At 40.7% G+C, this 26,714-nt stretch overlaps 1 protein-coding gene across 23 annotated transcripts in view; it reads right to left on the reverse strand.

The window, feature by feature from the left end:
- Window positions 1-1,063: 1,063 nt before the first annotated feature.
- Window positions 1,064-26,714, reverse strand: part of MAGI1 (membrane associated guanylate kinase, WW and PDZ domain containing 1) — a 639,211-nt gene continuing 613,560 nt past the window's right edge. For 8 of the 23 annotated variants that reach the window (XM_027523580.1, XM_027523577.1, XM_027523582.1 and 5 more), the window contains 7 exons: window positions 25,307-25,600; window positions 22,090-22,293; window positions 13,298-13,391; window positions 13,098-13,158; window positions 11,978-12,121; window positions 8,727-8,865; window positions 1,064-4,666 (listed from right to left, as the gene is read on the reverse strand). In XM_027523580.1, the coding sequence (XP_027379381.1) occupies window positions 3,912-4,666; window positions 8,727-8,865; window positions 11,978-12,121; window positions 13,098-13,158; window positions 13,298-13,391; window positions 22,090-22,293; window positions 25,307-25,600 (1,691 nt within the window). In that variant the 3' untranslated portion in view covers window positions 1,064-3,911. Of the gene's footprint in view, window positions 4,667-6,580; window positions 6,670-8,726; window positions 8,866-11,977; window positions 12,122-13,097; window positions 13,159-13,297; window positions 13,392-22,089; window positions 22,294-25,306; window positions 25,601-26,714 lie in introns of all 23 variants that reach the window. The other 15 variants (XM_027523581.1, XM_027523595.1, XM_027523583.1 and 12 more) reach the window with 6 other exon arrangements.

The following is a 26,714-nucleotide window of genomic DNA, read 5'->3' on the forward strand; positions in this document are numbered from 1 at the left end:
GTGTCTACAATCACCATGTTGGTGACAAAATAAAGCAATATACTATCACACACGATACTTTTTGAGTGCCTAGGAACTCAGGTTCTGTAGGAAAATCCTAACTACTAAGTCATCTGAAAGAACAATCCAAAAACTGTAAGGAAATTGGAAAGGATTACAAACTACATGATCAGCCAGAATACATGCAGAGTCACTCACTGACTGGTTAGCCTTTTCATCAAGTTTCAAGTATGTGTAACTTCACATACATCTCTATCACCAAAACATAAGTTTTGAGGCTATTTTCATCTTAACTTTCACAGCATGGCATTTTGGATTCCTATTTTAAAACACTGGTCACTGTAATTTTTATACTTGTGAAGTAGTATGAACCACATTATTTGCTAACTTTACAATTAAAATAGAAGGCCTTCTTCCCCATTTTAATTGAGAAAATACTTCTTCGTTTTGATTGGAAAATAAACCAGGACAATACAAAGGAGTAGAATACTGACTGGAATGCAGAAAATCCTCCTTAAAAAAAAAAAGGTTTAGTGTTATTTATTGAGGATTTTTCTGATTGTCAGAGGTGTGCTAACCACTTTGCATTTCCTTTCACCAACTCTATGACATCTGCCCCTTCAAAGATGAGGAAACTGATTCTTTAAAAGAGGTTAAGGAACTGGCCCAATATTACTCAGTCAGGAGGCAATGAAGTTCTTGGCTTAGCAGGTTGTGCTTTATCACCAGGGTTCTGTGCAATACCACGCAGCTCAGACTTTCATGTGCATTCATATTAGATGGGGATCTTGCTAAAGGCACATTCTGACTCAGTAGGTCAAGAGTGGGGTTTGAAACTTTGCATTTCTAATATGCTCTCCAGTGACGAGATGGCAGTTGGTCTACAGACTGGATTTTGAGTAGCAAGGCACTAACTATACTACTGAAAGACCATCATCTCTTCCCTTTCAACAGAATGGTATGATAGTTCATTGCATTAGGAGCCAGACACTCTTACTTGGTTACGTGACCCTGATATATTTGAGACAACACAGAGACAAGAAAGATATCAATCCAGAAGCAATCGTGGTTATGGAATGCATACATTTCCATGTATTTTTACAGTAAAAATGCATTAAAAAATCTTTCACAAAAGAAACTTAAAAAATACAAGTAGGGTGTTAAGTCCTCCCCACAACATTCTTTCCAGCATCAACTGTCTCATGGGTGGGAGGGGAGTTCCTAAAGGGTTTGATTTAATCATACAAAATACTCATTCATATCATCTCTCATCAAGACATTTACATGAAGTGGGGAACTAGGGAAAGTAGGCTCAAAAGAATCAGTCTCCAATTTAAGGTTACAGTAGTTCAGAGAAAAACTCGTATCTTTCTGCTTAATGTACAGTCCCTGTAAAGTACGGTATTTTCAAACTATGAAACTCAGATGACACTGCCACACTAAGTCTTCACGGATAAAGCCAAGCCCAGGTGGGCAGCACATAGATTTTAACATGTCAAACATCTCTGACAACAAGAGAGACACTGAGATGTTAACGTCACGATCCACTCCAAAAACCACCTCTTGATTTCATTTATTTAAAACTCTGGACCACAATCGAGAGCATCGATCATTTAATATCATGGATTTGGCTAGAATGAGTGAGAGAATTCCTAGTAGTGGAGCCTTAGGAATAAAATCCCCAGTTGGCTCTTAGGCAATTGATGAAAAAAGAACATCATTATTCAGTTGCGTTCTCCCTCACCATACTACTGTAGCTCAATGTATGCTCTGTATGGAAAACTCTGAAGATAAAAATAGCAGTCTCAGACTTTTTCCTCTTTTTTAGCTATAGAATGTACATTGTGTCTGTTCCAGGAAATGAACTTGGTTTGTGCATATCCACAGAAGGACAGCTACTCATTGTAATGTTGTATAAACCCATAAGTCAAATAAAGCTATGAACAATGTTATATTTATATATGCATAGTGTTTTATAAAAAGATTGGCCCACATACTGCTTTTCATCAATACAGAAAGAGCATTAAGTCCACAGCACACCGCAAGAAATGAATGAAGAACAGAAATGCAAACAAGTGCTTAATAATTCACAAGCAGGCTCACCATGGAGGAAATGATGATATTCAAACCAACTAAAGCTTTAGAGAATTACTTATATAGTCTCCCATTTTTAAAACAGCTTTACATACCTGATTTAGTTTACAGTAAAATATATCCCAATGAATCAATTTGTTCCATATTCAGAAATATAAACACATGTCACATTCCTCACAGCTAATTTTTTTGTCATAAATTCTCTTTTATACAAGAAAAAAAGGCAACAGTTGTTTGTTTTTAAAACAGGCTCTATTAATTACAATTTTTAACTCTGTACACAAGATAATTGGCTGGTTTTCTCCATTTTTTTTCTTTATCCTTTTTTTTTTTTTAAACAGTACCATGAGAACAACAGTGATTGACTTGCAAAGTTTTGTGTCTGTATGGAAAATGCAAAACAGTACTACGGAAATACGCAATGCATCATAAGCAGCGATTTGTTGTAGTGATCCAACAGGTACGAGCTAAGGTTTTGGCTCAGCTAGGCAGTAATTCATTTCAACCACAACCCGGGGCTACAGCCGACCCAACCAACCTCCTGTGAGATGGCAGAAGAATGTCTTCTATTAAAGAAAAATTTCTATACTTTGTTCTGTCCAAAGATTAGAAGGACAGGGTCATAAGTGCAGATGTTTGTCAACCAGATCTAGAACCAATGAGATTGAATCCTTCTCTTTCAACCATTTTGGAGATTTTTATTATGGTTCCAAAGAAAACTGGCATTTCTAAGAATGAGCATGCCCAACCCTCATGTCTTTAAATATCAACAGAGAAGTTCCTTCTACCAAGGCTTACTCCCTCCTCCCCAGTTTGGCAAAGGGCAACCACAGGCTCATGATAAAAAGGGGAAACTTAACTTTCTGTACTAGTGATTCTTCGGGCTCCTCACACCAGCACATTGTCTCCCATGCCATTTACTATTCAGTCTCAAATCAGGCAAGACAACACCAAAGGTGTTTGCTGTGCGTTCCTTCTAGTAGGTGAGCAAAACTTTCATGGCACTGCCTTAATGAGATTCTCATTCAGTGTTGGTGATGCTAACGAACCTGACCATCTGTGCTTGGGCTGCGTTTAGGTAATGGCGACCAACCTTCTCCTCTCTGCACCTTTCTATAGCCGGGGAGAGTACAAACTGTTTTCTGAATGGAGAATAACTTGAGAACATAACATTTCTTTGTGCTTTGTGCTGTGTCCTTTAGCTATAAATATCCTTCATTTGCAACAGTAGTCTCTTCATACAGTTTGCTTAACTTTAGGATCATCAGTAATCCTCATTTATTCCAGAGTCCTCAGCTTTTACAAATATAACTTTTGCCTTTTTGCTTTTATCAAAAAACAACAACAACAACAACCAAACTCCTAACTACACTACAGCACTACATCAGTACATAACAGTCTCCATCAAATTAATTAAATTTGATCAATAATTTTCCTTACTTAGAGAAAATGATCAATAGCCGCAATTAACCAGGAGAGAAAAAGATCACCCCCACCCCCAAAGGGAACAATTCTTAACAATTCTACAGTTTATGTAGAAACAAAATTTATATCCCTTTGGGGAAGCATTTAGCAAATAATTTCCCAAAAAAGTATGCATTTAAAAATACTTTCTTTAATACGATACATCAGGCACAACACTTTTCATATATATATTTTTTTCTTATAAGATTTCAAATGCATCAAATGTCGCTAGTCAGAGGATCATCAAGCTGACGTCAGATGCTTCATTAGGTAAGAAACTAAATGATTTCAGGTTTGTGAGCTTCCTCTTCGAACCTTTGACATGGTAAAGGCTGGAAATGTGACGCAGGCTCTCAGATACTGAGGTCGGTGCTGCATTCTTTGTAAGGTCTTCTCCGCTGCTCCGGGGGATGTCTGGAACTCCGGCCGGTGTCCTGTCTTAGACTCGTCTCGTCCCTCTCCCGGTGGCTGCCTCTGTCCTCTTTGTTCCTTTTCTCCAGGGACCGCTCTCTCCTCCGCTCGGGGGACTTGGTCCGCCTCCGGTCGGTGGATTTGGCTCTCCTTTCGGGCGAGCTTCCTCTCTTGCGCTCGGGCGATCTTCTCTGATCCAAGAGTCTCTCCAGAGACCGCCGCCGCCGGCCTGGAGAGCCATCCCTCCGGCGGGTCGGGGACCGCTCTCGCCTCCTCTCCGGGGAAACCTCCTTCCTCTTCTCCTGCTTCTCCCTTCTCTCCAAAGTGTTGTCAGCACTGCGCGTGCCTTCCCTCCGCTTCTCCGGAGACCTCCTCTTGGGGCCATTGGTCACCATCCGCTCGGGTTGGGCATCTCTTCGTCCCTCGGGTGCCCGGTCCTTGGGTCGGCAAGCCCCACTGTCGGGTTTTCTAGAAGTTCCGTTCCACGTGTGATGTTCATTGGGTTGTCTGCTATACTCTCTGCTGCCTTTGGGATCTCTCACGTGTGCCCGCTTTTCCCCATGTGGTGATGATTTGTGAAGATCGGGTGGGTAGCTGGACTCCAATGATGGATGCTGTCGGCGGTCCGGGGGCCCAGCCCTCATTTCCGGAACACCTTGTGGACCGGTGGGGGGGCCGTTCCCGTCGCTGCCGGGGTCTGCCAGGAAGAGAAACGAGAGCAACAGTTTGGTATCAAGGACCTTGGCTCCTGTCCCCACCCGCCCTCTTGAGACCCCATTAGTCACAACAAACAAACAACTGTTAAAAGCAGTCAGAATCAAAGCCAAACTGACTCTGAGTTAATTTAAGTATAATTGCAACTAGCCATGGTTAAAAACTGGTACTTGTGGCTTTTGGTATCTAGCCTACTATCTTTATACTCATATAGATCATTCAACTTGTAACATCAGTCATGAGTTTAGTCTTTAAAGGTATAACCCAAGTAATCTGTCTAGAAGTATCAAAATGGCCCTCCCCCTTAGTATCTCCCTTTCTTTTTTCCCCAGCCATCACCCTTCCTCCCTGACATCTCCCCCTACTCCATGACAGATAATATTCCTTTGTTTAAAGATTGTTTTAATTTGCTTACAAAAATCTGGGCTGTTGAACTAGAGGGGCATGAGGGAACTTTGTAAGGGAATGGAAAGAATCTATGTTTTGATCTGAGTAGGGATTAAATGGGTTCATAGAGAGGTAGAAATTCACTGCTCTGGACCCTCAGGCTTTATGAATGTTACTGTAAGCAAAGTATACTTTCATTAAAAAAAAAAAAAAAAAAACATCCAGGCTGGTGATGACAGAGGCAACACAGCCAGATGTTGACGACAGGCAAACGTGACATTATGGGAGGGTCCATTAAACATCTCTCTACCTGTGTGAGTGCTGTGCAACTATTTTCTTTATTTTTGCATATGTTTAAGGAGCTGTTTTTAAACTGTGGAGTCATTGGACAGATAAAAGGAAGTGGAAGAGAGGTTGTCAAGTGCATATTTGACATTACATGGCGTTTGCACAGAGGCACTCTTCTTGATGCTATAAAAGCAGCCAGAATTACATCTAAGGTGTGGATTCACTGGGTGACTTTTTATAACCTTAAGACATCTGTAGATTAAAAAGCAGGGGAGCCCTATAAAGGCTCCTGTTTTTATTGTTAAACTATATGAAATGACACTGCAAAAACATTAAATAGCATCCTGGATTTAGGAGAGTTCTTTTCAAAGCTTTGTCATACCTAAACCCAGTAAGTCATACATACTATCCCATTCCAGGCTCAGCACCAGACATGATGTGCTGTATCATAGAGGACAAACCAGGGCCACAGTCACAGAGACTAAGAAATCATTGGTGCTCTTTAAGGATCTTTAATGAGTCAACAAGGTCAACATTAGGCAATTAATCTTTCATGAATGATCTCCCAAAACCTAGGGTGAGTTTTAACAAAAACAGGAACATAGCCTAAAGCAGGAATCAGTAAACTTTTTTCTGTAAAGGGCCAAAGAGTAAAATATTTATGGTTTTTGCATGCCACATACTTTGTCACAACTGTTCATCTGCCAGTATATGGCAAACGCAGCCATAGACAACACATTCAAGAAATGGCCATGGTTATGTGCCAATAAAACTTTACTTATCAATTCAAAAACAGGCTGTGGATAGATTTGGCCCCTGGACTGTCATTCGACAAGAGATAACTAAGTAGGAAATCTCATCTTCCTGTTTTAGCAGAGTCTTATCTCTTGAGGTGAGAGCTTTGCGATCTGAGATTTGTTGTTTTGGAATGGCTGGGGAGGTGTCTAGAAATAACACACACAGAAGCTTATGAAGTCATTTTAAGATCTAGGTGAGGGAAGGGGCTTCAGTGACCATCCTAAATCTAACCTTGGGGTTTCCTACACCTATATTTAAGAGAAGGGAGAGTAAGGCTTCCACAGAGTCAGTGGTGTACTTACAATTCAAAGAACGCAGGGTGCTCAGAATGAATTGCCAAACATATCAAAACAGAGCTAAAGCAGAAGCAATGAGGAAATTAGGCCACAGCACAGAAACACCTAGTATTGATTGAGCTACAAACCGTAGTTTGATTATGGCCCATAAGGTAGAAGCAAGCCTCCCCGAGCTTTTCATTTCTCATACATGCAGCGATATTAGGAGGTATCATCGCTGTAGAAGGGAGGGCCCAGCACCAAGAACAGTCAGAGAAGAGAGAGAAAGAGAGAAAGAGAAAAAGTTGAACATTTAGATTCCCTATAACAAAGAGGAAAGAAAAAAAAATCTGCATTTGTTAACATAGGGTAAAGAGAGTTTATTTGTCCAGTCAGACAGTCTAAGGCAACACTCAAATAAGGCTGCAGAGACCAAAATCAGAACAGTGACGTTTTCAGACAGCCAGATAAGGTGAGAGAACCCAGACAATGGATGCATCCTTTTTTTTTCTTTTACTTTCTTTCTTTTTCAAACAACTGGAACAATGACAGGCTGGCATAGGAGAGCATTAACAATAAACAACAGAAAAACAAAGTTCCCTCCCTCCCCCTCCCCGCCCCCAAGACCGCGGCAGTTAAATTAAGTACAAAAAACTCATTACAAAAATAGCCTCACAGAGAAGCAGGTTCCAATCAAGTCAGAAAAATATTGGAACTTAACATATTATAACCCATTTGTGACTCTAATCAATAGAATTAGAGAAATTTAGTCCCAATGACACATGGAGACGTTACAGTAGCACAACCCTGGCACATTCAACCCTTTTTGGAAAAAAAAAAAAAACGGTGTATTGAAATGATCTTTATTTTTAGCCCAAAGAACATTGGTTAGTGTTGGATTTTCATCCTCAGTGCAACAGACATAGGTTTTGAGAAGGTACACAGGTTACTGATGATGACTCGCAAATGAAAGATCACATCCAACAGAAGCATAGGGAAGACAGAAAAGGGAGACAGTGTTACACAGTTTCAGTGGCATCAGTACACCTACAGTCAAGGTTTAGTACAGCGCACAGTTGTGGCATCGTAATGTTGTCAAAATACTTCCCCTGTGGTTGGGCATGTCTAAAGGGGCCTCATCAGATACCCACCCCTCCCCCACCACGGGCCCCTCATATTTTGCACCTGTATGGATGTCCAACACCTGGGAAGACAGTCCTTCAAAGGAGTTCTCGTTCTCCTTGACCTGCACCTGAATTAAGGATCTCATCAAGTCCAAAACGCAACTGGGAATTGTGCCAAATGACTTTCAGAAAAGAGGGTAATAACAGATAAATCCCTAATAAAGGGGACCAATGTATATGGGGACCATTCAATCACAGTTTCTATAGAAACTTTTGTAGACCTTTGGTTGGGAAGAAGAGCCCTACATCTAGGGCATAGCTTTTTTTTTTTTTCCTTTAAATTTTAAACAAGAATCTCAAATAGGACACAATTATTATAATATACAATATTTCGCCATCAGAACACTAAGCTATGTAAAGATCATTGCTGTTTGGTCAAATCATGTCTACAGATATGACAAAGGAACTCTATGCATAAGCTGGCTTTCCTCACAGGAAAGGTATAGTAACATGTTTCCCTCATGATGGGCACTGGGAATTGATTTCATCCTTTATCATCTAAAAACATATGGCTAAAGTTTCAACAGTTTTGTTTGTTTGTTTGTTTGAGTTGTGGGCTCAGGTGGTCTGATTTGGGGTAGGGACCAGTGGGAGGGGATGCAGAAGAACTGTATCCACCTCCTTGATGCTGAGCAAGGCCCCCAAATCATCTCCAAAATTCATGCCTCTTAAATAAAGATATCAAGTAATCAAAAACAAGAGAGGAGAAAAAAAATTGTGCCTCAACATTATCACTCAGGAAACCTGCTTTCCTGCTTCTTAAAAGGAGTAGAGTCATTTTGTGCTAACAATTGGATCTGAGAAACGGTTTGGCACAGTTCAAACAAACATTCCTTCGCTCTTGGTCGGACTAGACAAAATGTTCTCTCTGATTATCAGAAAGGGGGCTATATAAAGATCTCGTCTTAGACCATGCCCCAGTCCACGTGAGCAAGCAAAAGGATGAAATGTGTAGAGATTTCAGAACAAGCGAGGCAAATAATCACATGGTGCGAGAGGCTGGTAAGACACTGGTGAATAGGGGAAACAAAGACTTTCCTGCTGCAGTTCTGGAGACAAATTCATGGAGTCATGCCAGGGAAGGAAGGAATGTTTTCATAGTTTGACCCACCATATTCTGGGACCGAGCCGTCTCCCCGCTTCAGAAACAGACGCACTCTGCGGCCACCATTCTTAATCAGTTCTATAGCCCGAGAATGCTTCATGTTTTTGGTGGTCTCACCATTGATCTCTAAAATTTCATCACCAACCTGCCAGAAAGAGAGAGCCAAGTGAGAAGATCACCAAAGGGTTTCATCAGCTATGGAGATGCTTTATGATTTCATTGGACATGTTCCAGAAAAATCTTCTATTACTTAGGAGACAGAAATGAAAAAAAAAAAAAAAAAAAAAACACCCCCAAACTCTCTGTCCTCAAGGAGATGACATTCTAATATGGGAAATATAATACAACAGGCAACTTAAAAAAATACATGGTATGCTAGATCGTGTAAGCGCTAAGGTAAAAAAATAAAGCAGAGGGAAATATAAGTTGCTGAAGGAAGAGGATGTGGTTGACAGCTTCTAGAATGGCCCCCAGTGATCCTTGCCTACTTGAATTCAAACCCTGTGTAAACTCCTTTCCTTTGGATGTGGGCTGGAATGAATGACTTGCTTTTCATGAACAGAACATGGTAAATGTGATGAGAGGTCAAAGATAAGGTTACAAAACAACTTTGGCTTTTGCCTTACTGGCCCTCATTTGTCGTCTCACTTGTCTATTCTGATGCATGTTGTGACAGAGCCTATGGTACTGAAACGAGAGAGGGCTTGGGCCAACAGCCCAAGCTGCACTGATCCTGACAACAACCATGAAGCTTTAGAGGCAAATCCTTCCCTAGAGGAGCCTTCAGATGAGACCACACTCCGGGCTGATACACTGACTGCTAATACGCTGGAGGTAAAGGAGTGAACAAGACAGGCCAGATACTTCCTCTCAAGAAGCACATATTCTAGAAGGCAGAAGAGAAAAAGACTGGTGCTGGAGTTTAAGGCACTGAATTTGAGTCCTATCACTTGTTAGCTAAGTGATCTTGGCTAAGTTCTCTACTTTTTTGCAGTTCATTTCCTATCTGAGTAAGGGGAGGATAACAACTCATGCCTTTCATGTTGAGGTCCAATTAAATGTTACAGTATGTCATGTGAACTAGATAACATGATACAAAATATAATAATGGTATTTCTTTCAATCAGAAACTTTTTTAAATGAGTAACTGCTGCTAAGTTGCTTCAGTCATGTCCGACTCTGTGCGACCCCATAGATGGCAGCCCACCAGGTTCCCCCGTCCCTGGGATTCTCCAGGCAAGAACACTGGAGTGGGTTGCCATTTCCTTCTCCAATGCATGAAAGCGAAAAAATAAAGTGAGGTCGCTCAGTCGTGTCCGACTCCTAGCGACCCCATGGACTGCAGCCCACCAGGCCCCTCTGTCCATGGGATTTTCTAGGCAAGAATACTGGAGTGGGGTGCTAAAAGCAAAATCCATGTGTTTGAAATATGAACAAAAGGACTATATACCACTATATATGCACAAATTATGCATGTGTATATATAGAGGAAGGATATATAAGAAACTGGTACATAATTTGACCTTGGAAATTATATTCTTACTATGCATCATTTTTTTATCTAATTCTAAAAAATCACATTCCTGGTCTACTTTCTCAATTAAAAAAATCTTATTAAAAAATTCAGTCTTCAGAAATATAAACTTCAAGATTCTGTCTTAAGTTACAAGTATTAAATTCCTTATCTTTGGTCACTTTCCGCCCTTTCTGCTCAGGACTAATTTTATTCACTTTTTTCCTTTCCTGATCTGACTCTTGATTTCTTTTAATTCCTTCCAAACTGCTCCCTATGTATGTCTCAATCTATGCCCCCTAGATATAATGAACAAATGATTTTTTAAAAATCATTTGATCTGCCCAGAAGAGCAACATATTCATACGTGGTAGGAGATATTAGATATCGAAATAGAACTCAGTGGTTTTTTTGGCATGTGTGCATTTAAAATTTGCATTACTGAGTAATACCAAATGATCTTGAATATTCATGCTATGGTGTCCTTGGTCCACTGTTAAGAAAGACAGTTAACTCATTCCTGAGGCCAGGGAAATGTGGCAGTGAGTAGTGAGAGACTGAACGGAGCTCACCACCCAGAACCTACAGAACCACATGGCTTCCTGCTCTCAAAGCATGCTGGGATATCCAGGAATTCCAGGGAAGTAAGGCTGGAAGAAGCACAAGCTGGAATCAAGATTGCTGGGAGAAATATCATAACCTCAGATATGCAGATGACACCACCCTTATGGCAGAAAGTGAAGAGGAACTAAAAAGCCTCTTGATGAAAGTGAAAGAGGAGAGTCGAAAAGGTGGCTTAAAGCTCAACATTCAGAAAACTAAGATCATGGCATCTGGTCCCATCACTGCATAAGAAATAGATCGGGAAACAGTGGCTGACTTTATTTTTTGGGGCTCCAGAATCACTGCAGATGGTGATTGCAGCCATGAAATTAAAAGATGCTTATTCCTTGGAAGGAAAGTTATGACCAACCTAGATAGCATATTCAAAAGCAGAGACATTACTTTGCCAACAAAGGTCCGTCTAGTCAAGGCTATGGTTTTTCCCGTGGTCATGTATGGATGTGAGAGTTGGACTGTGAAGAAGGCTGAGCGCCAAAGAATTGATGCTTTTGAACTGTGGTGTTGGAGAAGACTCTTGAGAGTCCCTTGGACTGCAAGGAGATCCAACCAGTCCATTCTAAAGGGGATCAGTCCTGGGTGTTCTCTGGAAGGAATGATGCTGAGGCTGAAACGCCAATACTTTGGCCACCTCATGGGAAGAGTTAACTCATTGGAAAACACTCTGATGCTAGGAGGGATTGGGGGCAGGAGGAGAAGGGGACGACAGAGGATGAGATGGCTGGATGGCATCACCGACTCCATGGACATGAGTTTGAGTGAACTCCAGGAGTTGGTGCTGCAATTCATGGGGTCGGAAAGAGTCGGACACGACTGAGAGACTGAACTGAACTGAACTGAATATGAGATTAAGTATAAGAGATGGAAAATGGGATTGGGATTTGGAAATGGGATTCAGACAATATCCACTTTATTAAGTTCATGGGTGATTTTAATCCTTTATTCAATGCCAGAGTTGAAAGAGCTCACCTAATTCTGGTAGATACATCTAAGCTTGAGGGAGAGATGAAAAGCTGTAGAAACATGTAATGCTCACGAGCGTGCAGGCCCTAATCATAAGATGTCAAGAAGTCACTGCAGATGACTTATTCACGTCCATCCCAGATGCCTCTCCCTTACTTACCTTCATCTTCCCACACCTTTCGGCAGGACCATCCTCTGCTAAGCGCAGAACGTAGAGGTCCATGTTATACTCTCGACCTCCTCGAAGACTGAAACCAAATCCCTTGGCTCCTCTTTCCAGCTCCACAGTGTAAAAATCTTGCTCCTATTCAAAGAAATTAAACGCAGTTATTCTGGGAGGACTTAAATTGACACACATTTCTCTCTCTTTCCCCAAACACTCTCCATTATGGCTCATTTGACCCAAAGGCACAATTTGTATCCCCTTCTTGGTGGTTTCTAATTGTTTATTAATATCAATTAACCTTAGGAGTTTGGAGATCCAGAATGTGAAAACATTCATGAGTGTGCATACAGATTGCATACCAACATGCATATATTAAAATTTAATCAGTGAGGCTGTGACTTGCATTTGTGGCAAGAAAAATCCTTCATTAAATAATACCATCCTGCACATCGCTGGTGTTTTAGCCTCCCTGCCCAAGGCCCTAAAATATCTCATCATTTGGATAGCAACGGCAAGCCCCACACATCCTGACAGTGGTTCCTATGCTGGTTAGGAGAATTGGGAAAAGATTAGGAAAGGCTTTGAGAAGGCCAGTGAGGGGGAGGAAGAACAAAAAAAAACCTACTTAACTCTGTATCACCCAATGTTTCCCAAATCTGCTTCACTTATTATCACGTGTGCACCCTCCATTACCACCTTGTGGGACAGGTAGGTAGCTTTAGGAGCCTCACCTGAAATTCACAAGTCTGAGAAACAGCTTAACCAAAAGACATTTTCTTGACATAAACGCCTTTACGAATACCAAGACCAGCTATCTCCTGTTTTGCTTTCTCTGATCACCTATTATTGAGATAATTGGTAGCATTTTATTTTGTTTGGTCCTCCTTGTCCCCTGCCTCCAGAAAAAGGATGTCTAGGGATATTTTTCAAAGGTAGTAAAGTAATGTTATTTACTTGATAACCCAATGTGAGTTTATGTTTAGTATATATTTAGTACATAAAAGGTTATTTATGTTAATTGCAAGTACCTTATAAGATACCTGGTAAAAAGAGCTTCAGGAAATTGGAAGGAAATGCACAAAGCCAATAAGGCAAAAAGAGAAACAGTCCTCACCTGTGTTGCCTGGGGTGCTTTGAATTCAAACTGAGATTCTGGCTTTGGTTTGGTGGTATTCCTGCCAAAGCAAGAGAAAAAATATATATAAGAGCAAGCCGTGGAGAGCCTGAGAAAGAATCAAAGAGCAGTATCATCACACCACCAAGAGTTACTTTTTTCCCCTGAAAGTAACAAAAGAAGCCAAAGTCATGTCTGACCTGGTCTCCTGGGCTCCTTGCTGCGAAGGGGTGTGTGTGGTGGTGATGGTGGCTATCTTCTCCGCATTGGTCAGCAGAGTGGCATTTGAAGACTCTGCAGGGTAAGAGAGAACATCATGAAATGAAGGCCCTGGAGAAGACATCATCAAATCAGGTGTGCAGAAGCCCCACACCTGAATGACATCTGAATTCTCTGTCACCATTTCAAAATGTTCTGACTTGAATTTCTAAACAAGAGTGTAAAGAACCGTTCTAAGATCTTCTATGATGTGAGCCATGTACACCCCCATGACACTCCTCCAACTAGGTATCTCCACAAATGAAATAAAGAGTTTGCCAAGAAAATGGTACTTTAAAAATCATAGCCAATGTAGGTGCCTTTCACTCTTCCCCCATCACTTGAAAAGGGCAGTCCCATCAAATCACTGCAAAATTATTTCCCAGACTTTTACAGGCTAATAATAAATGTCTCTGCTAATGTCCCTGCAATTTATCGGTGATCTTTAGTGAGTCTGCTTGATTTTCTCATGTGAATAGTCAGTGTTCTAACTTCTTGCTACTAATAAATATACATACAGAGAACATCTACTTTCTTCCCCAAAGCTTTTAATGAAACACAACTAAAAATGTGGAATTCTTGTGAGATCTTGCCTAGTATCACTCATGAAGAGTTATTTTTAAAACTTGGATTAGTCAGAGCCAGTATGTAAATCTAAGTTGTACGAATCAGGAAGCCACCCTAATGTAACAAATATGATTGTATTCTTATGTAAATTGACTTTCTTCTTCACTAAACACATTCATAAACATCTTCATTAATCTCTGGGAGCTTGGAAACCTAGGATTTGAAAACATTCATGAACATGCCTACAGACTGCTAACCGACGTGCATATATAAAAATATATTAAAATAATTTACATAGTATCAGTCTTATGTTCTTTTACTAATTATTTCTCCATTAAGATCAAGGCAGATAATAAACAATGATGAGTAAGCTGCACTATTTGAATTTATTTTTAGATTGACACTTTGGAACCTGCCACACATTTTCTAATCAAGAAAATGCTAAATGTGGGGGTGAAGTTCTTAGATTAGCCTGTAAACTACCCCTTTACTTCACAGTGTACCATGAAGTCTAGAAGTTTCTAGGAGTTCTGAGGTTTGCAGTAGGCACTCCATAGTTTGTGGAATACATGTATCTACCCACCACGTATAACGGAGTTTCTATGGATATCTCACTAATCCCACTTATTTGTGCTCTATCTTCCATTGTACTTTGCTAAAAATGCTACTCAGCTTAGATCTGACTTTCCGTTATTCTATTTTCATTACAAATAGCTGTTAAAGGCAAAGGGCTGGAGATCAGACCCGGGTTCAAACCTCTTTGTCCTTGACTCACTATCTGTATGTCTTCTTTTCCTTGAAAGGGATGATGACAATCATCATCCCTTTCCTTGGAGTAAAGTATATGAAACGCGTAGCACTGTATCTGACATATAGTAAGCACTCAACATACACTGACTGCAGCCAGTGCCCTTGCTACTGTTTCTATTCTGTATTTATTACTGTGGAAATGGGTTTAAGTTTTTTAAACTCTCTGCAAAATGAGACAGTTGAAATATTACTTTAACAGTTTCTATTCCAGCCCTAAAGCTTATGATCTGGATAGTGGTGGTGCAAGATTAGTAAGAAAATGTAACGCAATCAGGTGAACAAAAACTGTGAATCCAGTTCATGCTTCAGAACGATGTCTCCCACAGAACCTGTTCTACCAACTGCTGCACCAGAATCTGAGGGAACAGTAATCTGTGGTCAAGCAGGGGTGAAAACCAGTGGATGAGACAGAAGTGTTTTTGCATGTCTGTGTTTTGTGTTCCCTATGGACCCTTAATGGTGCCAGTATACCTTGGGACCCTCCAAGAGGGGGACGTGGTGCTTCTCAAGCTCGTTGGGTGTTCTGGTTACAAGGTCAGAGACTAGACTCAGACTACCTGGCTTTGCAACCCAAACTTTGCAATTTACTAGCTGGGATTTGAAGGAAAGTTACTTAGACCTTCTATGCTTGAGTTTCCTCATCTACACATACAGAATAACAGAAGTATCTAAGAACACTGATGCAAAGACCACCTGGGAGGAAAAGTGTTTGGGCTCGTGCCCGGCACATAAAAACTGCTCAAAAATTGAAGACCATCTTTTTTATGGGTGGCATGTATTTATTACCGTTATCACAATATTAAGAGCATAATATTAGTCTGTTTTTATGACCGCAGTTAACCGGCACAACCAAGGTGATAAACTGAAGTGGTATTTCATAAAGTCTACCTGCTGTGCCCCTACCTAGGACTAGTAGACTGCAAAGCCTGTCAATGTGACTTGCCAGAAGTTTCATAAACATGTATTGGTCCTTTAAAAAAACTTCATATTATGTACTGTAATTAATTTTATGGAGACTCTCTGGGAAATCACAAGATTGCTTGGGCCATGGGGAAATCACCATCAGGATACCAAAAAGAAAGTTTCCTTGTAATTAGAGTGATTATAATTACTGAATTGTGCAGAGGTTCCCCTTTAGAGTTCTTGGGTGTTTTTGGTAGCCAGAGTTTTCTAGGCAGATCAGATCCTATTCTCAAGCCTTTTTAGTACTTCTGCCATTTTCAAGGTTTGATGAGATGTAACAGATAACCACTCAACATACGTATAAGTAGAATTCTTTTATTTATTTTCCTCCCATCATTCCTTTGCTATTTTCAAATATTTATATGCAAATCTGTTCTGAGTTGAAGCTTAACGTTAAGCATTTCGGAAATTAACATTTGGTATGCAAGTGCCTATTTGAGCGAGCCCACTGAATTTTTCTCCTTTGTTTTTCTTAATCTATGAACAACCACCATATTTCAATAATTTCCAATGTGCCACACACCGTGTACGGTTCCTTCCCACATGCACTGTTTCATTTCATCCTCATAACTCAAAGAAATAGGTGCGATTAATTATGCCCATTTTAAAGCTGAAGACGCTGAGGCTTACAAAAAGTAGGCAATATGTCCAAGGTCATCCAGAGAGCAAGTGGAGGCACTGGCAATTAAACCCAGGGCCTGCCTGATAGTTAACTTTTAGTTTCACTCTGTTTACAAGGGAATTATTCAGGGATCAAGGAAATTTGATGTGATTGGTACATTTCCTTCTTAACAAGCAAGTACTTTTACCTTCCTGTATAAATACCAACTTCACTAAGTTGTATCACAGATGAATTAAAATACAAAACACTCTGGTTTTGACTTCTAGATTTCCTGGGTCATTTTCAAGCACTATTAACTTTTAGCATATCCTCAATTTCCAGGATGCTTTTTAAAAGATCTATAATGTTATATATATATATTTAAATGAGCTTTTAAGTCTTCATTTAGAATCAAACCAAGACAGTGTGTGCTGAAATTCTCTCCAGCTTTTAAAACTACGGAGTTGAAGCCCATCCTCACAAATTTCTATCTCTAGTCCAAAGTAAAATGTCCCCCATATAAAAGAATAAACACAAAAGACGGGTCTGATATAATATACACCCTAGCAACAGTTTTAAAAAGGACTGTCAATGTATTTGACTTGTGGAACTCTTAAGGCAGGTGGACAGGTTGACTGTTTTCATGATAAATTCCAGCAAGTGCCCTATGTGCTTTCTTAAACAGTGTTTATACCTGCTTTAACTCTCCTGGGAGAATGAAAATGGATATTACTACCGTTTCCACAGCAATCACGTATCGAGAGGAGCATATCCTACCTCTCAAGGCACCGTCACGGTGCTGTGCTAAACCAGGGCACTAACTTCTGAAAGGAGCTTCTATCTTGGGTTTCAACTTATCTCCGTGACAAGTGATTACCATTCTAACCTTGCTCCCATGTTAATAACCTTAGCTGCCCTTACAGAACCACATTACAAGGCCAAGCAAATAGACAATGGATACAATCATTCTATTCATAAATATTTTAATGCATAAACACATATGTAATAAACACCTGAAGGAAGCATTTGAAAATTTAAATCCCATAAATATTTGAAAAGTTTGGGGAGGCTTTTAAAATGTGTATGATAGAAACTCTGTTCTTCTTGCCTGAGTATATGTTAGCTATCATATCTACCTTTGCCAAAGAAATGGCATTACCTGTGTCACCAAGCCTTACTTCCTATACAAGTAAATACTTTAAGTCAGAGAGATGTGAAGTACAGAAACAGATACATAAACACGTATAACTGAGTCACTTTGTTGTGCACCAGAAACTAACACAGCGTTGTTAACTAACTATACGTCAATAAAAAGAAAAAATTAAAAACTAAAAAGACTTCAGGGAAAAGAGACTATATTTAAATAATGTCTTTTATTTTTATCATTTATTTATTTAGGGTGCACCACGGGGCAAGCAGGACCTTAGTTCCCCAACCAGGGATCAAACCCACGCCCCATGCAGCGGAAGCATGGATACTTAACCACTGGACCTCCAAGTAAGTCCCTAAATAATGTATTTTTAATTTCATAAATATTTTCATTAGTTTGAACTTGACTCAATCTGATGATTCCATGAGAGCCTGGCTCAGTCAGGATCTGCTCTGTCTGATTAGTCTCACTCACAGACTTCACAGGGTATCTCTATACACTCCAGTAGTAGGAGGCATGTGTGCTCTGACTTGCCAGAATTCAAGTTCAAATTCAGTACGTAAGCCAGTCTGTGGGCCTTTCTGTGTTGCCATGATAAATTTCCTATCCAGCTGTCCACCTCTCACAGGGGAAGAGGCTCTGCCCTCACTCCACCTCCCAGCCTCTTCCCAAAGGTCGTAAAAGCCTAGGATGGTGAGAACCCCCCTGAACATGCCTGTCTGAGAACTGTGAATGACACAATAGTGCCCAAATCAAGGGGGGTCATGTTTCAAAGCTTTTGTTGGAGGGGGCTAGCAGAGACAGAACGGTGAGAGGGGAATGGGAGAAAGAGAGTGAGGAGAGAAGTGAAGCTGGAGAAATCAGGTGACTGATGACAAGAGGAACGAACATGAGCATGCTGCTTCCCTGGAAAACAGTCGATCTTGATCCCATGCTTCCATTGCAGGAGGCATGGGTATGGTTCCTGGTTGGGGAAGAATTGCCACAAGGCACAGCCAATGGATACGGAGTAAGTTCCCAGCATGGCCCAATCAAGGGTGCATCGTCCTCTTTTTTTTAATTTGATCATTTTTTAGTGAGAAAACTAAAACAGTTTGTAGTAAGAAAATTTTTTAAATGGTTATGATGCCTTATGTAAAATAGAAGGGAAAAATATGTATATAAAAGTCACTTGGGGACTAATGCCAGGTATGGTTTATTCCTTTAAACCATATATTAATATTTTGGTTGTGAATTTCATTTAGGGCCATTCTCAGTCATTAAGTATATGTGATCTCTCCTTAATTCATGACTCCATTAATAGTAAATGGGTTATCTATTAGAGGCATCTTTGAATATACATTTTGCAAACATTTATCCTGAATTGAAATATGACTGACATGACAGGATAAAATCAGAAAACACAAGTATTCAATGACAGTGTGAAAATGATGACTGCAGTTCAATCCTTGTCTGATAAAAATAACCGCTAAGAACTGTTAAAATTGCTCAACCACGTTGTGATATTATTTCAAGACTACTTTGCTTTTTAAGTTCCCCTTTGAGGAGCTGTGCAAAGAAAGGATGAGTTAGTCTTCAACTCCATAATGAACAAGTAACTAGCCCAGAAACTAATATAAAGTGTTTAGCCTCATCTCCTCCAAGTTTGGTCAGCTTATCTCTTTCTGTCTGGCTCATAAGAGTGCCTCTTCCTGAAGTGGCTCCTTGTGTTTCTGAGAACAGTACCCTGAACAAGATGGATTTCTAAGAGCTCCTGAGCCACTCCGATGAAGGACTTCAGTTTTTTTATGAAGATCACTCAACAAAATGTCTCTGGGCTAGTCCATTAAACACTAGAGTAAGAGACTGAAGGAGACCAGAACTTTCTGACATGGAGAGAATGCCTTCCTTTTACCTTACAATCTACCATGTCCAGCACACTTTTATGGAGAGGAAGTGGATCCAGCATGATTTTCTCTTCATCAGATTGCAAAGGTCACTCTCTGTTCTATAGGTTCTTGTAAAATCCTCATGGATTGCTTCAGCATCTCTCCAGAAATCTAACCCTACTGCCTTCATTCTAACTTCCAAGATGGCAATTTTTGGCCCCACTTTAAAGATGAGTATTAGAAATCCACCCTCTGCCAGACTTGATTCCCTTTACCTGCACAAAGATGAGTATTAGAAATCCACTTTCTGTCAGACTTGATTCCCTTTACCTGCACTTTGAAAATGACAAAATAATTGGTGAAGAGTTTTATTATCATGGTGGTGAATTCCTGAAATATCTTGTGATGAAATCACATCCTCAGCAGCACATCAATCCTTAACTACACTGTATCAACTTTAACATCTACTTTCTTCTCACCAAGACAGCCTGTGATAGCTCTGTTCAAATTTTACACTTTTGAAGGACTGTGGTTTTAAAAAACATCTTTTTATTGACAAATGTTATTGGATAATCTATCTTGCTCTCCAGTTGTTGGTGTTCAGGTTCTCAAAAAATACTTTCCCTTGCCCAATATTAATTTAAGTCAACAAGTACGTGCACAGGAGTATAAGTTGCTTCTGCATATTTATCTTTCCTGATTGTGAATTCTTTTCTAAGCTCTTCCCTCAAGGAGCTCTTTCTCTCCTTCCTTCCTTTTTGGAAATTTTCATTCCCACAGACTAACCAACATAGACTCAGCACGTTATATCCTGTGTTCATTTCTTTTGAATTAATTTTCTGAAATCTCACCACAGTATGGAGATAAATGTATCTAAATTTATATACTACATTAGGCTCTCTCCACCATTTGTCACCAAATTTTCCTAGCTTCCTTCATCTTTTCCATTAGGAACCTAGGTTATATCATCTTGTGACCACTTTCCTAAATTCTAATAGCTTTCCAGAGTGGTGATTTGGTAGAATGGACTCTAGACCAGATGGTAAATTACTAACCATGCATTTGAGGCAGGCTGAAATAGACCATCATTCAAGGAGCTATTTTTTCCCTCCACATTTGGCAGCGGGTATTTCTGGTACAGTGAAATATCCCTGTTCTTAGAATGAACAATTTTCAAATATTTATTGTTTGGTTTTAGACTTACATCTTCTGAAATGCACAGGCTATAGTACTCAAATTTTAAACTAACATGGCTCACTTTCTAGCAATTAGTAGATAAAAATGTTGATCTGGTGAATTACTTTCAGATAAAACTTCTGATTTTCTTATTTTACAGATCAGTGGCATAGAATTTTATCACACTATAACCATAAACCACAGTTGTCTCTCGAGAAATAACCACTGACTTTGGAATATATTTTATTTTATAAATATATAGTAAGAATGAAAAAAAAAAAAAAGGCACTGAAACATTCTGGGAAAAATATCACTTTTTTCCCAAGGGCAAAATCTGCTTAGAAGGAAGTCAGTATACAGGACTTAATTCTCTGAAGGTTCTTAGAGACATTAGTGTATCAACTCCATTTTTATTAAATAATAATAAAATAAGTAACTATAATATAATAAGTATTATATACTATAATAATATAGTATGTAAGAGTAATTTGGAGAAGGCAATGGCACCCCACTCCAGTACTCTTGCCTAGAAAATCTCATGGATGGAGGAGCCTGGTAGGCTGCAGTCCAGGGGGTTGCTAAGAGTTAGACATGACTGAGCGACTTCACTCTCACTTTTCACTTTCCTGCCTTGGAGAAGGAAATGGCAACCCACTCCAGTGTTCTTGCCTGGAGAATCCCAAGGACGGGGGAGCCTTGTGGGCTGCTGTCTATGGGGTCACAAAGAGTCGGACACGACTGAAGTGACTTAGCAGCAAGAATAATAAAGTAAGTACTGATATTTTTTGCTGGAAAACGTTTGGTAGTGGGGGCTGTCCTGTGTACTGCAGGATGTTTAGAAGTGTCCTTGGTCTCTACCCGCTAGATTATCATTTAGTACCTACTCCAGACAATGTCAAATGTCCCTCAAGGGGCAGAATCACCACTGTTATAAAAGAATCAAAGATCTGAATTGAACCATATAAACCAAATAAATATGAACAGGCCTAGTTTAATGGAAGCCTGTCAAAATACTGAAAATACTGAGATTTTATTCTTTCTTCATCCACATGCAAAAAGTAGAGACAAATCATATAGCACAAATTCTAATAACCTCCTATTAAATAAAAAACATGGATACATTCACTTAGTCTGATCGAAAACAAAACAAAAACAAAAAAACACCAGCATTGGCTCTCCACTGTCCTTACATAGGTTTTATGATATCATCATACTGTACACTCAGATTTTACATTCCTGTTTTTTTAAAAAAGTCTATAATTTCCAGGTAGAATATCAGGCAAGTTTTACCACCTATACCCAAACTATTCTGTTGTTTTAAAGACAAGGGCACCACAGCCAAAATAAATTGGAGAGAGTTAAAAATTTTCTGATATGTTTATCTCTGTAGCAAGACAGGGTCCCTGGGCAAGAGGATAAAGTCAAGACGGTGAGGTAAGATTTAGTAACAGTGGCTCATGAGTGCTTGATGGGTATACTCAGAGAGGGTCGGAGAGGACTGTCTCTAAGTCAACACTATTCAATTACATGAACACCAAAGACAGAATAAGAACGAAGAGAGAGAGAGAGACAGAGACACACGCGAGAGGTATACTTTACCATCCCCAGGGATGATGCGGAGGGTGACTGTGTTGCCCGCTTCCTTGATGAGGTTGACAATGTCAGAGTGGGATTTGTTGGTGATGGAACATCCATTTACTGCCAAGATCCGGTCTCCCACTTTCAGCTTGCCGCATCGGTCAGCAGGGCTCCCCTCAATAATCCGACCTATTTTGTGAGGCATGGCCACACATGCATTGCCTGCTTTGATAGTCAGTTTTAATTTTTTTTTTTTAACGTTACATGGGAATAGAGTGAAGGGAGGAGAAAAAGGGTTGAAAAGGGAAAGAGAAGGTTAAGTGTTAATTAATTAAAGCATTAAGCAAATGTTATTAAAGGAGAACTCTGTGCCGAGGGTCAAAACATTGGCAAAGTTTCAGGCGTTTGTGTAAAGAGTTACAACCCTAAATGATAGTTCATCGCTGCAGTCCTTTCCCGATTAAAAATGAGGGGGACACCCCAGCTTTCCTCTATCAGTGGCAAAATTTGGGATCTTTAGCCATTTCCAAAGATTCTCAAGAGCCCCCAAAGTAACTTGCTGTGGGCTTATGTGGGGACTTCAAACATGAAACCCAGAGCTGGGGTGGAAGCTTTCGCACATTCTGTGTTCATGTCACTTCCTTTTTGCCAGCTGTTGCTTACGCTTCTGCCAATGTTTTGTTCTTCCTCCATTTAGAAAACACAACCCCTGGGTGTCTAGTGAGGTCAGAGAGTCCAACAGTGCCAAAAATCCAATCTGAAAACACCGCAGAGGCGAACACGTAGACTTTCTGCCTGCTATCCAGCATGAGGAAAGCTTTAGCAAAGGGGCGTAATTACGAGACGAGCCAAGAAAGCACCCAACCTTGACACGCGTTTTTCCTTTTATGACCTTTGCTCAATCAGCTGCTCTCGCGGGCTTTCAGAGAAGGGCCCAAATGGCTCATTAGCTCTGAAATCCTCCTTCTTCCTCAAAGAAATCCCCTCAAAGCCATAAGAAAATCTAGTACATACTCAGATGGAGGACAGTGATCTGAAGCTAGGTTCAAATCATTCCTCAACCCTTTTTCTTTAATCATTTCCTTTGTCCTCCTCAGTTACTACACAGCTCTGACGGGAAAAATCAGGAAAAGTGCATTTGAAGAAGAAAGTTTACTGTGTGCTCTGAGGCACTTCATGTCACAACCAAGAGTGACTGGTAACTTTTAGAAGAGAGGTGGAAAATAGGCTTTGAGGCCTGATCTAGTGTTTCCAGATACTTGCATACTGAGTTGTAAACTTCCTTGGGCACGTCCACTGATTTTGAGAGTTTGTCTTTCTGTAAAGATAGTTAGGTAGTTGAGCCATCTTTGGGAAAGGGTGACAAAACTAACATGGGAAACCCTGAAAGAGAAGGCTCTTCCATCCTAATTCAGAGCGTAAGGATAAAATGTATGGGAAATGAGCTGCAATTGCTTTGAATTTCAGCATATTTGCCTGAGTCTGTATCACTGGATGTTAAGGTTAAAGTTAAAGAATTTTTCAAAAGAGAGTTAAACAGTCTTCTGGAAAGCAACAAGCAGGTGTGGTGGAAAGCCTCCATACTCAAATTCAAGGTCTTGATTAAGTTTAGCCCATCCCCAAGGACAAGTCCATGGGAAAGGTATCATACAGCAGGTGGGAGGAAAGTCTGCATAGCTCAGGAGAGAGCTCACATGCAAGGTATTAGGGACAGTTTAATTTGCTCATTGTAGAAGTTGGAGGAAAACAATCAGACACCAAACTGTGAGTGAAGACATTCGATATTTGTTAACAACACAAAACCTCCCACCAGACATATCTGTTGTTTCATTCTAGAAGGAGAAACTGAGAACTCAAATTCTGAGAATATCACCGGGTGCATAGGGACAAATTGCAGATCTGAAGAAAATAACTTGAGATGTCTTTGTCCCCTCTGCTTTTCTTTTCTTTTCAAATTGGACTGAAAAGTCTTCAAAACTAATGGAGAAACAAGCCAGAAAACCACCCTGCCTTGAGGTCAAGTCACCCAATACCCACAACATGCTGTGATAATGCTATTAACAGAGCTCAGAGAGGCACTGTTAGTAATGCGTGTTTGTTATTGCAGCCACACATGCACAGACCTGGCTTGACGCACTGTCCCCTGAAGTTTGCACCTTAAAGGGACATGACTTTAGCAGGAAGCAAAGTACCAAGACTAAATGGAGACAAACAGAGTTGTACCAGAGCAGAAATCCAACAGGATGGAGCACCTAGCTGATGTTAGCCAGCAAGCGACCTGGACCACTGGTCCTCAGACTCCTTGTGGGTAGGCCATTTGGAGACAGAGCTGAAGCATGTTTCACAGCCCTTCCCATCTCCCATCATATTCCATATTAACTAACAAATGTGCTTGGGGAAAACAACAAATGACATTTTATTTAATGAAGAAGGTGGATCAGTTCTGGAGTACATACTTATGATCCATTCTAGTAGGAAGACTCGTGATTCCTAGTTCCTAGAATCACCTGGCTTCCTATTGTCTCAGCCCATGCACCCTGCAGAGAGCTGACCTTGTGAGAGGGTGACAGTTGCGCTTCTCCACTCTCTGCTGAAACCCCCAACATCTGGATGAGACAGGACAACCACCCCTGCTAGAATTCAAGGGCAGTGAAGACAAACAGCTCTGCACTCAGATTTTAATTAGATTCTCCACCAGGCAACAGTAAACATATTATTTTAAATTAAAATTTTAAAATTTCAGATGGAGATAGGTAGAGTAGAGGAAGGACACAGATAAGATGGAAAGGGCATTGCATGTATATTTTTTACTCCTCACACCTCTATTTTTCCCCCCAGGCATTTATTTCTAAAACCATATGCTTCTTTTAAAAATGCGGAGACCTTCTGAGACAACTGCTATGATTGATACCCTGCTCAGGACCTTGCAAAGGTCTCTCTCTGGCAAGAATTTCTCACAGTTTATCCTGTCAAGGGGCTTCTTTGCAAATTTCACCTATGCATGACGTTGTCTGCCTGTGAACGTGCCACCAGAATGGAAGCTGAAGAGTTAAAAAAAAAATCCCAACCTTCAGGAGGGGAAAAGCTACCCAATAAAGTCCGTCCCCAATTAAGACTTTCATTACCTGAAGCGGAAAGCATGACAAGCATTTCTGTTAATGAGATTCTGGCTCGTCTTTCCCTCTCCAGAGAACAGTCACCCCAGGAAACGCTGGGGAGCAGAAGTGACCACACTCACCGAACGTCGTGCCGGCCTCGGGCCTGCTCACCGATGACACGATGACAAAGCCGAAGCCCTCGTTCTCGCCGCGCCGGATCTCCACGTCATAGGGCTGGACCACGGTGCTCACCACACCGCTGCCGCCACCGCCGCCACTGCCGATGCCACTGGTGCTGCCACTGCCTGAGCTCACCGTGTTCAGGGAGTTCTGGCTGCCCTGCGGGGTCCGCTTCTCCTCCGTCAGCGAGGCCGGCTGGTTGCTACTGTGATGGGATGAGGCTGGCGAGGGTACCTCGTTCTCGGTTTTGGGGGCTGTGCAAGAGACGTACCTCTTGGTTACCCGCCTTTGCAAGAAATGTGCCCTGTCAACCCCTTCCTCCTTCCCCCATCCACTCCACAATCAAACCAAGAGAGTGACAGCTATGACAGCACCTGGCCTCACATAACTGAGACACAGGAACTGAAAACCACTCTCATTAGTATTTACATTCAGGATCTGCAGACATCGATACCATGGGAGAACAAAGGGGACACCCAGAGTCTGTTACATTTAGGGCATACTGTGTCTCAGCATCTGTATTTGGACTCAAATCTGCAGCAAGACTGGCCCATTCTGAAATATTTCCTGCCTCACAGATCGAAAAATGACCCCTTGGCATTATGCTAAGTGAAATAAGTCAGACAGAGAAAACAAATATTGCATGGCATCACTTATGTGTAGAATCTAAAAAATACACCCAACTAGTGGATTAACAAAAAAGAAGCAGACAAACGTACAGAGAACAAACTAGCAGTTATCGGAGGGCAGAAGATGGGCGGAGGGGCAGGATAGGGGTAGGGGAGTAAGAGGTACAAACTATTAGGTATAAAATGAGCTATAAAGATATATTCTACAATGTTGCAATATAGCCAGTATTTTATAATAACTATAAATGGGCTTCCCTGGTGGTTCAGATGGAAAAGAATCTGCCTGCAATGCAGAAGACTTGAGTTTGATCTCTGGGTTGGGAAGATCCCCTGGAGAAGGGAATGGCTACCCACTCTGGTATTCTTGCCTGGAGAATTCCATGACAGAGGAGCCTGGCAGGCTACAGTCCATGAGGTTGCAAAGAGTTGGACATGACTAAGCGATTTTTCACTTCATTTCACAAACAGAGTATAACCTTTAAAAATTGTGAATCACTGTATTATACACTTGTAACATATGTGATATTGTACAGCAGTAAGACTTCAATGAAACAAACAGAAACGACCCATTGAAGGAAGCATAAGATGTGGCCCACCATCTTTGCCTCAGAGACATATCTGCATTCAAGTTGTCATTACCCTCAAGTCACATTTCTGCTCAGCTCTGCTTCTGCTTTTTCCATCAGAGAGACTGTAAGTTGACAGCACCATTATGACCTCCCTACTGCAGGATTCCTGA

The sequence above is a fragment of the Bos indicus x Bos taurus genome, chromosome 22, assembly GCF_003369695.1.
Source record: "Bos indicus x Bos taurus breed Angus x Brahman F1 hybrid chromosome 22, Bos_hybrid_MaternalHap_v2.0, whole genome shotgun sequence".
Classification (NCBI taxonomy): Eukaryota; Metazoa; Chordata; class Mammalia; order Artiodactyla; family Bovidae; genus Bos; species Bos indicus x Bos taurus.